Raw genomic sequence first — 14,332 nt, 5'->3', positions numbered from 1 at the left:
CTGAATCTGTAATTTTCACTCCATGCATATGAAGAAGTGGGGTTTTTTACCCACAAAAGCTTATGCCCAAATAAATCTGTTAGTCTTTAAGGTGCCACCCGACTCCTCGTTGTTTTTGAAGTATTCTACTTCAAGAAAAACAAATTTCACAGCATGAATAAAATTAAATATTGATCAATTTCCAAATTTGTTTTTAAAGTTTACTAATGCACCATGAAATGGCTCCTTCTCAGACAAATTACTATTTTTAATTTATGAATGCCAGCTGTTCCCTTTGAGTTACAAAACAGCATACAAAACAACAAAATGTGTTTTGCAAATACTGTAGACACATGAGATTTTCTTCAGAACCAGGAAGTGGTATCCCATTGAAAACAGACATCTTGACTAGTGCAGCTTTTTATTTAAGAGCACAACACACATCTTTTTATTATTTCAATTGCTTTTCACAATCACACTATATACAATAAGAAATATTTAAACACGTTTTTATTCTAGCCACAACATTATCCAGATCTCCTCAAAGCAGTTCAGACGGTTTACTCACTAATGTGAAGGTACATTTTCAGTTCAAGACATGATATTAATACGATAAAGTAAAAGAGAAAGTAAACGAAGTTGCATTGAACAGTTCAGATGATTAGGGATTGTGATCACTTCATTTCAACTAAGGTGTGTTTTTTTTTTTTTTCCCCTTGCTTCATAATTGCCTGCAAGGCTTGCTTAAAAAGCAACAAGGTTTGAGAGTTAATTGCGCGACAGGCTAAAACAATTAGACAGAATAATTAAGTATATGAAACCTGCAAATCTGAACTTCATGAAAGAGTTGAGACAGTTCAAAGGCTTGAATATAAATATTTTTTTTAAAAAAGGATTAGGTTAGCACTCTAGAAAAAAACAAATGTTCATCAGTAAAACAAAATGAGCCAGTTCAATATCATGCAGCCACACCGCTAAAGAAAGACAAGGTAAATACTTGAACTGTAGCCTAAGACTTGCAGATGTTTGGCTGGAGTATTTTAAAGACTTCACTAATTCAACACGTTACTTTTAAGTGCTACTTTCTATTTTTATTTTCTAGCTAGGAAATAGAGTTCAAGGTACAATTGTGGTGCCACATAAATCCTTTCGACTTGCTGCATGTGCCAATTCGATATCCGGAGTTAGTCAAGGCACTGGCATCAAGGGTACAGTGTAAGTCGTCTTCTCTCCCGTCTATGAAAATAGTTAAAAGAGCTCAAGTGCCACAAAAGAATGAGTTACCCCGGCATTTCAGAGGGTGCAGCAGCAGGTTCCTTAATATCTGTTCTCATTTACTGTAGAGTTGAAAATCCCACTGGTATTGCTAGTTTTCTTTGAAAGATCTTTCTGAAAATATTTAAGAAATTGTTAGGTAGATTAAGTAGTAACAAGACAACATTACTATATAATCACAGCACACTCAGTGGTACACTCACCCAATTAAAGTGATCTAGGTAGGACAACCCCATCTTCCTGCTTCACCATACTTCTCAGTTGTCTCTTGCAAAAGGAAGTCTATGCTTCTTTCAAACTTAGCCTACCTCACTTCCCTTCACCAATATTTTACTGAATGTATTTTTGTTATTTAAATGAAGTGGGCCCAGCCTGATTTCCCCGAACCCCCCCCCCATTTCCCTTGATTTGTGTTCTTATTTAAGAACTTACTCATTTATGATTTAATACAGCTGTTAAACATCACCTGTTGGTGGCTTATCCAGTTAGAGTGCCCTCTTTTGATCCTTTCCTTGTGTTTTTCTGACCTGGACTTTTGTCCAACTCTGCAGTTGAGGATGCAGTAATACTATTTGTGATATGGTGACCAATACCATATATTCCTAAGAAGATTTAATAACTGCCTTACACAACAGCATTACTGCTTGTTTTCCATCCCACTACTAACACAGCCCAGTCTATTCACTAGAGCTAACAGTAACATCCCTCCACCAAACCCATTTTCTGATTAGTGAGCTCAATTGTTGCTGCCTTGCTTCCAGGACTCAATTTCAGTGTATTTTCTGAACTGAAATGCATTTGTTATCCCCTAAATAAGCCAAAACCTTGGAAGTCATTACATTTCCCTCATGCTGCTCAGATTTTAGTTTTCACCAGAAAGACATCTTAACAAAACCCATGTTTGAGATATGAAGACAGATAATAAAATAAATCCGTAAATCCCCTGCTCCAGAAGTTCCATACTGTCAAAGTTCCTATCTATAGCTACCCTTTCTGTCCAGCTTCCTGTTACTCCTTACTCCCTGGTTAGTCCTCGATTAGCTGTGGAATCTGGACCCCCCTACTCTCAATATCTATTGGGTAACCCTGAACTGAGAGTTCTCTGGACAATATCTTTAAAACGGAATTTGTTAGATTCCTCAAAGTGGCATAGAATTTGAGAATTTAGTTTCCTGTCCCTTGGATAAGTTTAAAATATCTAAGAGTGCAGTTTGCTATATGCCCACCACCTAATCTCATCCAAATCTAGTCAGTTTTCTACTCACCTCTCTAAAATTAGACTATATTTAAGTCACTAGACAAAAATAAGACATACCGTGAAGTCTAAATAGCTGAATTGATTGTTTGATTTGCTGGGTTGCTGGTTTTCTTTGCCCTCTTGTAATCGTGCTGGCTGCAGGGAATCTGGTGGTGTGCTTTTAGATGGTGTCTGCAAAATGTAATGTCATTATGTGTAGTGAGCTTTTCTACTACAGATTACGTACAACCTTGATTAAAAAGTACCAGATCTCTGACCAAGAAGATGTAGAATCATCAGGTGGAGAATCCGCTCACTTACTTTTTATCATTAAATACACATTCATAATTCGGAGCAAAAACTAGCCTAATTTAAACTTTTGTAACTGGCCTTTATGTCACTAATATCCCTATTTTAGAAAACACCCCCATTTTACAAAAGCAGGTATAAATACGCAGGCAAGAATCAGTGTAGATTCTTATAGACTAACAGAAGACTGATTCTTGCCTACATATTTATACCTGCCTCTGGAAATTTCCACCACATGCGTCTGACAAAGTGGGTATTCACCCACGAAAGGTTATGCTCCAATACTTCTGTTAGTCTATAAGGTGCCACAGGACTCTTTGTCGCTTTTTACAGATCCAGACTAACACGGCTACCCCTCTGATACTTGACCCCATTTTACAGATGACAATCGAGGCAAAGTGATTAAGTAACTTGCCCTAGGTCACAGAAGAAGTCTGCAACAGATCTAGGAATTGAATCCAGGTTGAGACATTTCAGTGTTTTAACCATAAAGGCCATCCTTCCTCTCTCCTTTTATATGCATTCATAATGAAACTTGTAAAACATGCATCTATGAAGTGGCATGGGTGACTCAGATCTTTGGTGTTACATTCCCTTATACTGCAGTAAGGGTTTGACTTTTATCAATTCTTACCCAATGAAGGGGCTTTAACCATGCTGCTCCCATTAATACGACTATAAGCAGGAAGTGCTAGAAAGTTCAGTCAGCTTATTCAATAATCCTCTTGACAACCAGTCCACTTCAATTTGACCAAAAGCAGCTGCCTGATAGCCATTAATGTTTAAGATCAAAGCCTGTATTAACGTTAGCATTAAGAGCTAGTTTCCTTATCTGTAATTTTTCTCATAATGGAGGTATTCATTGATCTTGACAATTAACTTGTAGCGTAAAATATGAATTCATATTTTTTCCCAGGGACCCTCACAGCAGCTGCTCCACATACTAGAATTTGGGATTGAGTGCTGGCTAAGGATGAGGAAAAAGGTGGTCAATTTTTAACTCCAAAAAGGGAAAAAAAAAAAGTTTTCTATTTTCCAATTAATCTCAACTCGTTCATCACAAATATTAGTCTTTTAAAGTCTATATTTTGCCTGTTAAGAGTTGATAATACAGAAAGATTTTCTTTAAGTTTATAATTCTGTAAGGAATACACTTGGATTCTGGCTTTGTGGCCTGAAAGTTTCCATTAGAATATTTAAGTCCTTCTGGGAAAATCAAGAAGTTTGGAAGAAACATCCACTTGTCCTGGTCCAAGAACGGATGTGGTTACTTCTATATCCCCAACTTCAATATTTTTATAACCTCAAGTCCCAGAAGACTGGAGAGGAGAATAGAGAACTCTGCTTCCTCTACATGTGCAGACAGTCACACTGGTAGCATTCTAGAGCACTGGAAGCCAGTTTGATAAGTTAAAGTAGTGAAACTAAAAAACTGAACCATTCTATTTGAAGAAGTACTGTCAAGTTTGACCTATTGCTCCCTCACTTGTTGAAAAAAAATGGATGTGTTGCTTATTGCGCCTCCCATAGAAATGAACTTTTATATAAGATATTAAGTCCAACACTCCTACGCAATACTACCACTAGTGTGCTTGGTTGAGAGAAAACGTTTTCATTTGTACTTTTCAAAGAACTTACATGTGGAAGATTGATGGTTACATGCAATGGAATGTGCCCTGAATAGGTCCTTGAAATGTGATGTGAAGTCACCCATCCAGCAATTAGACAAATGACAACTGACCAGGTTGGTTCTGACAACTCATACCATGGAACATTTCCCCCTGGAATTATTTTTCTCACTAGTCATAGAGAGTGCTTTTCTTTGACAGCACAGATTAAATCTTGCTTGTGTGCAAGTTACAAGACAAAGGAAAGAAAGGGTATAAGAAGACAGTAAATGCTGGAACTTCAACACAAGTCAATTTAAAGGTGAACTGGAGGTTTTCATAACCATTTACCAAACATTTGTAGTCTCCACTTTAACAGAGTGAAAGTTGAGGTTTAACTGAATAGCAGTTTGTTTCTAGTATGGCTTTATAAACACCGAACACTTTTGCCAGAAAAATTACATGGTTGTTAAAGTGGAAAAATAAGTTCAGTCAAACCTTTGTAGTTCATATTCAAGTTTTATGTATGTGTACACATATACAAATGTTCAGGGCTTGAGCCCTGCATAAAAATAGGGATAGTACCATTTATTCTGGGCCCACAAGAAGGGCTTTTATTATTGACAATAACTACAGTAGAATCAATCCAGGAGCTTAACTCACCTTACAAACTGGAATGGGTGTTCTGGCAACAGCTGCAGTACCCGTTGTGGTCAGACTGATACAGCTGGCTGCCCGCAGCACAGTTAAATTTGAGACTCCATGTAACTAAAGGTTAAAAATGAGACGCTTCAGATTTCTAACATTAAATACACAAAAGTTAGGCTAGTAAAGGGCATGCTGACCTTTAATTCCAGCAGCATCTATGAGGTGACAAAACATTTCAGACTAGTTTCTAGAAGGTATGCCAAGTTTTGTTTAAATACAGAACTGCTGTACAGCTTTTCTCCAGAGAAGCTATGCCTGATGCCCAATCCATTACTGGCTTCCTGCCATTTCAAACCTAGACTATATTAAGTTTGCGTAGTTTTGCTTCTTTAAACCACCAATCCTGCCAACAACTTGAAGGTCTCCAGTAAATCTGTCCCTTTTCTAGCTCCCTCATCCCCAACAAAGCAATGAATCTCACTTTCCCATAGCACTCCAAAGCTGGCACAGATATCAGAAGAAAACAGTAATATATGATGGTTCAAAGTTGCTAAGACTGAACTCCAATTGTCCCCTAGGAATAGGGTCTCAGTTTTACAGAGACTTTTTCAAACTCATTTTTATCTCCTAATTAAGGAGTAGGAATGAATTCTTAGGATTTCCCTCCACGAATGATGCAGTCCTACTCACATTTTCAAATACTTTTGCAGCTTTTTAAAATTAAGCATCGATTACAATGGTATCTATAATTACAACAGAATATACCAATTTTAACAACAACTAGAAAAAAGTTTGAGCCAGTGCCTTTTCCCTTCATCTTTCTGAAAAAGCAAGGAGACAAATGACAATTGTCTGGGAGAGCACCAGCTGACGTAAGGCGATTTGATTCAGAACTGACCTAGAAGTTACTTGCATGAAATATTAATGGCAGAAGCCAGGAAAAGGGAAATCCATAATACCCTTTTCCCTATGGATATTTGTCATTGTCTCTATAATGTAGAACCTCAGATTTGACACGGTACGGAAACTGTTTGTGCTTGTTTCATTTAAATTAAAAGCAGCATTTTTTTCTGCATAGTAAAGTTTCAAAGTTGTATTAAGTCACTGTTCAGTTGTAAACTTTTAAAAGAACAAGCATAAGATTTTGCTCAGAGTTACCAACATCTCAGGAATGGAGGTTGTTTGTAACTCTGAAATGTTCGTAACTCTGAACAAAATCTTATGTTTGTTCTTTTAAAAGTTTACAACTGAACAGTGACTTAATACAACTTTGAAACTTTACTATGCAGAAAAAAATGCTGCTTTTAATTTAAATGAAACAAGCACAGAAACAGTTTCCTTACTTTGTCAAATATTTTTTTAACCCCACTCCCCCCTTTTGTTAAAGTAGTTTATGTTTAACACAGTACTGTACTGTATTTGCTTTTTCTGGTCTCTGCTGCTATCTGATTGTGCACTTCTGGTTCCAAATGAGGTACATGGTTGATTGCTCAGTTCGTAACTCTGGTGTTTGTAACTCTGAGATTCTACTGTATGTTTCAAAAGACCATATACTTACCTTCCTTGTCTTAAGGGGAGTTTGAGTGGTTGAGCCAGCATGCCTTTTCATGGGTGTTTTCAGAACTGCAGAATCTTCCTTCTTCGTCAACTGCAATACAAAACACTTGAATTTTATTTCACTGGTAGGTATATTAAAGGAGTGTACTAACTCACTAAAATTTTCCAATTATGACTTGACTATGTCTACACAGTAATGTCAGCACAAGTCTGTGGGACTTGACCCCATCGGCTCGATGTTTCTGAGCCTGACCTGAAGTACCCACGTTGATTACTCACCCTTGGTTTATAATTTCTGAGAATCTGAACACACATGCACAGTCACACACCCACAATGCACTATACAGAGCCAAGTCAAACCAGCCTCACTCAGGCTTCTTAGCGCCTTCCCCAGCTGTCGCTGCTCTGGCCCTTGGTTCATGGTGCACTATGGAAAAAACTTGACTGTCCATCCCATGTGGTACTACTAGAAGTTATTGCAGCACACTACCACATCCAGCTGAGCATTTTTTGGCTGTGCACACACTCAGCAACTGGAGCCAGCAACATGAAAATGAGGCACTATTTGAAAAACGTGTCTTGCTTGCGCTCTCACTCCTGTCAGGAAGCATCCATTGGATGCTGGTGGACATAGCATTTTCAGACCCACCAAATGCACCTGGTAGAGGATGACAATACAAATGTGGCAGAATCCAATTGGCTAGTGCTGCTCGTGACTCTCAATATATCCGTTGATGCCCCCTATGTAGACTGGTGCTTCTGCATTACAGCCACAAAAAACGACTGTTGGGATCACAGACCTGGAATGACCAGCAGTGCGTGCAGAACTTTCATGTGAATAAAGTGACATTTCTAGAGCTTGGAGCAGCTTTCCCTGTTCCTCCATAGTCAGGAAACCCATATGAAGGAGGCCACGTTGGTCCAGAAGCTGGTTGCTATAGCTGTTTGTAAGCTGGCTACCCCAGACTGCTGCTAGGCATGTTGGCAAATCAGCTGAGGCAATAAGGCATGTGATTGACTTCAATGAGAGAAGAGCTCTTGAAAATCCTACCCTAATTCTTCACTTAACAGTTGGATCACATTCATCAATGACTTGAACCCCTTAACAGCAGTTGATTACAAAGCTGCTGCACAGTTAAACAAGGGGCTTCTCAAATAACCTGTTGGTCTGAAGCCAACAGGGTGGCAGCAGAAACTCCCAGTACCCTAGGGTCCACATTTCCCATCAAGAAATCTAAATTAAACATTCAAGGGTGCGACGGCGTGCATAATTTGTATTCTAACAGCACCAACAACATGCTATTCACACAGATGTTTGCCTGACACACTGTATTTGGCTAGATGTTACCCCACCAAAGCCCCTCCATCATTTATTACTTCATGAAGGCCAGGTCTTTGGAGATAGCCAGTATGACGAATTATGTTAAAATTAATTGAAAATACAGTAGAACCTCAGAGTTATGAACACCTCGGGAATGGAGATTATAACTCTGAACAAAACGTTATGGTTATTCTTTCAAAAGTTTACAAAGGAACATTGACTAAATATAGCTTTGAAATTTTACTTATGCAGAAGAAAAATGCTGCTTTTAACTCTATTTAAATGAAACAAGCACAGAAACAGTTTCCTTACCTTTTCAAACCTTAAAAAAAAAAAAAAAACCTTTCCCTACAGCTTTTTAGTAATTTACATTTATCACAGTACTGTAGTGTATTGGTGCTTTTTTAGTCTCTGCTGCTGCCTGATTGCATACTTCTGGTTCCAAATGAGGTGTGTGGTTGACCTGTCAGTTCATAACTCTGGTGTCAGTTCATAACTCTAATGCTGAGGTTCTACTGTACCGTAACACCAATCCCTTGTCTACTTTTAAGAAAAAACAAACTCACTCTCTCTTGTTCCTTTTTAAGTTTGTGCTGTTCCCACTGATTTGCCATGTAGTCCAGGAACCTTTGACCCTTGATCAGGAAGTTGCAGCCTTGTTCTTTTTCCCAGCTTTCAATGCTCCTTTTCAGATCTTCTCCCAACTAAGTTTGCAAATGAAAAAAAAAAAGGTAGTTTGTCTGTATTTCACTATCCATTTGACCAGCTTAGGACAGTCAGCTTGAGGACTGGTTAGTTTCAGAGAGGTAGAAACAGGTTCCTTCAGGTACTGCACTTGCTTAAAACTGTCAATTGATAGTTTTACAATCACTACTATTTTAGAAGTATTTTTCTTTCCACCTGCTGTGTGGTATATACCTATATAATTATGTGCAACTGCCACACAGCAGGTGGAAAGAGAAATACTTCTAAAATAGTAGTGATTGTAAAACTACAAATTGACAGACATTTAAGCAAGCGCAGTACTGTTTAGTTTTGTTCAAATGCTTAACAATTGAAAAAAACTGAACAGATTTTTCTCAACTATTTTAATTATATTAATGTTAGGTACTGCTTGTAGAACTAGTAGGTGTAATACTCAAAAACATGCTGACTATATCCTTTTAAAGTATTTCAAGTCCTGCCTCACTGTGAGGCTAAAAGCACAGTTCCAGGCCTTTTCATTTGCCTTATATTGTGCTAGCAAAAAAAAAAAAAAACACCAAGAAATATGAGGTGGAGAAAGACTTGGAACCATTCAAGGTAAATGAAGGATTGGACATTGCCAGAGCATGAATTTAGCTGCTGCATATCAGACAGACTGAGGATGAGCATCATAAGTTTCAGTAGTTCAGGATAGATGTTTTACAAAGTGTTACCCAGCAAAGTGACATTTCATTGACACCCATATTGACTCCTTGAACAGGCGTTTAGTATTGTGCAGGCAGTTTACAGCTTGAAGGCTGACACTCCCTTGTAGGCTGCTGAGTGGGGTTCTTTTTAGCATCTAAAAAGAGTGTCTAAGCATTAAATACTAAAGTTTGTTCACACTTAAGTATGTTTAAGGGTGACCATCACCACAAAAGTGGATCAACATCATTAGAAGGAATTGTATTTAGTTCAGTTTCTATCCCTTAAGCATAAGAATTTCTGGAGTGTTATGGAAATCAGATCTATCACATGACAAATGAACTGACTCAGCATCCAGCCTACTAAGAGAGAACTATAACAATAGCATATTATGTTCCATCAACTCAGACAAGTTTGCCTATATTGTATTGAAACGACTGAATTTTAACTCTTAATTTCAAGAGTGCATACATGCTAGCTGTGTAGGGCTTACCTTTGTTAACAACTTGTGGATCTTCGAGCGTTCTCTCTCTTCTTTCAGTAGAGTGCCACCTCTGTTAACTAATCTGTTTGGATTTGTGGATTTTTTCTGAACAAAATAAATGTATTGAAATGTGAACATATAAGTCAAGCCTTTTTTTTCCCCTTCCAGAATGGCAAAGGGCCTTCAGGAGCAACACCAAGTAGTAATATAATTCATTACATTTCCCACAAAACAGGCTATTTTGTACTCAATGCCAGGGAAGTTTCACTTATTCAATCCATTATTTCAGGAATGATTAGCAAAATATCTCCTTTCTCTGAAGAGATCATCAATGATGACTTGTGAGTCATCATTTAGTCTGTTACAAAAGAATGAAAGCTATTTCCTCAGCACTAACACACAGTATTTACATCAACATGAGACAAGGGTGCTTGGAAATTGTTCGAGCCCAGATGGCTGTAAGTGGCAACAGGCAGCCTCAATGAGTCATAAGAGAAAAATTAAAGGAGAAAAGGTCTTTGAATAGCAATATTAATTGACAGCACTTGCCCTCTTTGGGAAAAAAATTAAAATATATTCAGTGTAATGAAGAAAGATTCTTAAGTGCACCATGAAACAATTAAGATTTCTCAGATTAGTTATTTGCCAAAAACATGTGCTGACAACACTCCTAAACAGGGTCTTGTAAAACTAACACCCAAAATGCTTTAGATACCAACTTGCACTTGGAACAAATGTTGACATGTGTCAAACACTGACATGTCATCCAGCTTCCCTTAAGTTTAGCATGGATAAATAGGACCTACAACTGACATACCACTGGGGTTATTTTGATATCGTGAAGTCAAAAGCTAAATCTCTAAAACTAAGTAGAATGCTATCCCCAAAGATTGCCCATCTTTAATGGGAATTCTACTTAAGACTCCCTCTGAAAATTATTATGAGCAGTCACTTTTGTAGCTGTTCAGTTTTTGTACATTTACTTGACCTGATTTTCCAACCCCAATAGCCTTTTCCCCAACCCAACAGCCTTTTTCTGCTGATGTTGTTTATCATCAGCCCACTGCTCTTTAGACATTGTGCCCCATCGATTTAAGTTGCAGTACACAATTCTTCCACTTAGTGGCATCACTACCCTTGCTCAAGCAAGGCCTTGGTGTAAACTAATTTTCAGTAACTGGTACCTCCAACTCCATGAACTGTTTCCAGGTAGCTTCCCATTTAGCAATGCCATCATATAAAGCCTTGTTTTTCTCATAAAGGAGTTTCATTTTCATAACTTCCTCATCATGTTGGTTCAACAAATCTTCTGTAAAGTTATCTGGATTTGAAAAAATTTAGTTTATTCATTATTTGTGGTATAACATATTTCTGCAAAGTTACTCACATGTGGTTTGAGCTTTTCAATACTAGTTGCATAGTGGACTTCAAAGCTCTAGTAATTTAAGTAATGTAAGTAATTTAGTAATGCATTTAAGTGAACCCTTTAAGGATTTACCTAGCATAACTTTCCTGGTTTTGTTGCTAATCCAAAACCCTGCCAAGGTCTGTGACTCTAGGTCCAGTTCCAAGTAGCTCCTCCCTCCCCAATAAATAGGATGTTTTAATTCCAAAAGTCCATTGTTTCAGGGCTATCCTGCATTGTTTTTTTGCTGTTTTCCAACTAGTCAATGAGGATACAATCCCTAGCACCCCATCTGCTTGTTATAGTGAACTCTGGAGTAATACGGCTTATAAAACTAGAGTATGAAGACACTTATTCTGGTTGGTTTGGGGAAATACACTATTTAATAAACAGCCATCACTGAACATTTCTTTCATGTATATAAAAAAAGAAAGACATAGGGAAACCAGCTGATAAAATGGCTAATGGTACACGGCCACTGTTCTAGGCAAATCTGGAGTAAATGAAATTTACTAATGCAAGGTCATACACTTAGGGACTAACCACAAGAATTTTTGCCATAATCTATGGACATATCAGTTGGAAATGACAGAGGAAGCAGAGGAAGTCTTGGATATATTGGTCTATCCCAGGGGTAGGCAACCTATGGCACGTGTGCCGAAGGCGGCACGCGAACTGATTTTCAGTGGCACTCACACTGCCCAGGTCCTGGCCCTTGGTCCGGGGGGGCTCTGCATTTTAATTTAATTTTAAATGAAGCTTCTTAAACATTTAAAAAAAATTTATTTACTTTGCATACAACAATAGTTTAGTTATATATTATAGACATAGAAAGAGACCTTCTTAAAACGTTAAAATGTATTACTGGCACGCAAAACCTTAAATTAGAGTGAGTAAATGAAGACTCGGCACACCACTTCTGAAAGGTTGCTGACCCCTGGTCTATCCATAGGTGCTGGAACTAGGGGTGCTGCCACACCCCCTGGCTTGAAGTGGTTTCCATTATATACAGGGTTTACAGTTTGGTTCAAGGGCTCTCAGCACCCCTACTATAAAAATTTCTCCAGCACTGGTTGGTCTATCACAAGAGGACTACAAGCAATGTGATGCAGCCATGAAAAAGGCTAATGCAATCATAGGATGCATCACGCAAGGTATTTCCAGTAGAGATAGGGGAGTGTATTACCATTGAACAAGGCACTGGTGAGACCTCATCCGGAATACTATGTGCAATTCTGGTCTCCCACGTTTAAGAAAGATTAATTCAAACTGAAACAGGTGCAGAGAAGGGCTACTAGGATGATCCGAGGAATGGAAAAACCTATCTTACAAGTGGAAGCTTAAGGAGCTATTTAGCCTAATAAAACAAAGGCTAAGGGTAAATATGATTGCTCACTATAGATGCATCAGAGGGATAAACACCAGGTAGGAGAGGTGTTATTTAAGTTAAGGGCCAATGTCGGAACTAGAAGAAATGGATATAAACTGGCCATCAACAAGTTTAGGCTTGAAATTAGATGAAGGTTCCTAACCATCAGAGGAGGGAAGTCCTGTAAAAGCCTTTGAAGGGGGGTAGTGGGGCAAAAAAACCTAACTTGTTTCAAGATTGAGCTTGATACTTTTATGGAGAGGATGGTATAGAGGAGGTTGCCTACAATGGCATACGGCCCATCTGTGACAGCTATTGGCAAATATCTCCAACGGGCAAAGATGGGATGGTCTCTGAATTAAGTCCCGGATGTCTGTCTGGTGGGTCTCATCTACATGCTTAGGTCTAACTAATCACCATATTTGGGGTTGGGAAGGAATTTTTCCTCAGGTCAGACTGGCAGCAACCCTCAGGATTTTTCGCCTTCCTCTGCAGCATGGGTCACTTGCTGGTTTGAACTAGTGTAAATGGTGGATTCTCTGTAACTTGAATTCTTTAAATCACGATTTGAGGACTTAAGTAACTTGCCAGAAGTTTGGGGCTATTACAGAAATGGGTGGGTAAGGTTCTGTGCCCTGCAATATGCAAGAGGTCACACTAGATGATCATGATAGTCCATTCTGGCCTTCAAGTCTATATCAATCAATCCTTGCACATGAAATGGAAGAGTGGCAGGTCGGAGTGAAGATTTACCATCATAATATGGATGAAAGGCTGATTTCTGTTCTGTGCTATACAAACATTTTCCCCAGTAAAGGTCAAGCTCCTGTCTGACTTTTCCAATCACTCCCTTCAAGTTTTCTTTCTTCAGTTCCTCCAGACGCAGCAGCTCTTCTTCCCACTAGTGGAGAAAGTTATTTAAAATAATGTAATACATTGCATTAAGGCCAACAATGCATCTTCATAACATTCTTAGCACTCTTACTCATAGGATAGTGTCACGCTGTTTGTTTTAACATAGCAGCAGCACAGCCTTTGAGCCTTTAGTGTTCTGGAAACTACTGTAGTATATGGCAGTATAGTGATTAGCAATACACTTATCAAGTTAAAAGGAAAATAAAATAACCTAATAAAGTCAGTATTAGATGCAGAAAGAATGTGAATGGCTAAAATAGGACAAACTTGAAATAGTAATCAAGTTCAGGCAAGTGTCTACACCCAGTCAGTCAAGTGGGAGGCATGGTTTCGTCACATCAACAGACAGAGGCCATAAAGCTTTGGTGACATGAGGCATTGATTACTGGACTGCTTGAAACATACTAAACGAGAATCTCTTAATAGATACAGCAGAGCACAAATGAGGTAAAAGTTACTCTCTCCAATATCTACGTAAACTAAGCCTCCTAGAGCAGTACTTACATTATTACAGCGAGGCATGGACTGCTGAGAGTTACCAGGTAAAGGGGTCACCAGGTCTAAAATTATCCTGAACCAAGTAAGCTCTTAAGAGGGGAGCCACTGGGTTAGCTGCAACTCTTCCTGCTCTGGTTATTACTTTACTCTAGCAGAGTTTAGAACTCTGAATATATGGCAGGATTAACATTGGAGCCTTGTTGCCATGTCTTTGACAAGTTAGCATTGCCTATAATCTGGTCTTTATTGGTTCATAGAGCCAGACTTCCTGCTAATGACATCTAGTTCTCTTGACTCACAACTTGTATTGCTTACAATTAACATTTGGTGCTTTTTTGA

At 38.4% G+C, this 14,332-nt stretch overlaps 1 protein-coding gene across 2 annotated transcripts in view; it reads right to left on the bottom strand.

Annotated features, from left to right (window-relative positions):
* Positions 1-399: 399 nt before the first annotated feature.
* Positions 400-14,332, bottom strand: part of LOC113409438 (protein regulator of cytokinesis 1-like) — a 36,228-nt gene continuing 22,295 nt past the window's right edge. The window contains exons 7-14 of one of the 2 annotated variants that reach the window (XM_026663350.1): positions 13,334-13,481; positions 10,991-11,127; positions 9,816-9,911; positions 8,500-8,637; positions 6,614-6,703; positions 5,071-5,175; positions 2,570-2,683; positions 400-1,368 (exon numbers count right to left, since the gene is read on the bottom strand). In XM_026663350.1, coding sequence (XP_026519135.1) covers positions 1,297-1,368; positions 2,570-2,683; positions 5,071-5,175; positions 6,614-6,703; positions 8,500-8,637; positions 9,816-9,911; positions 10,991-11,127; positions 13,334-13,481 — 900 coding nt within the window. In that variant the 3' untranslated portion in view covers positions 400-1,296. The remainder of the gene's footprint in view (positions 1,369-2,569; positions 2,684-5,070; positions 5,176-6,613; positions 6,704-8,499; positions 8,638-9,815; positions 9,912-10,990; positions 11,128-13,333; positions 13,482-14,332) is intronic. The other variant, XM_026663351.1, reaches the window with a different exon arrangement.

The sequence above is a fragment of the Terrapene carolina genome, unplaced genomic scaffold, assembly GCF_002925995.2.
Source record: "Terrapene carolina triunguis isolate 2854851 unplaced genomic scaffold, T_m_triunguis-2.0 Scaffold33356, whole genome shotgun sequence".
In the NCBI taxonomy this organism is placed as follows: domain Eukaryota; kingdom Metazoa; phylum Chordata; order Testudines; family Emydidae; genus Terrapene; species Terrapene triunguis.
Note: the sequence above shows the minus strand (reverse complement) of the source record. Positions and strands in the feature narration are given on the sequence as shown.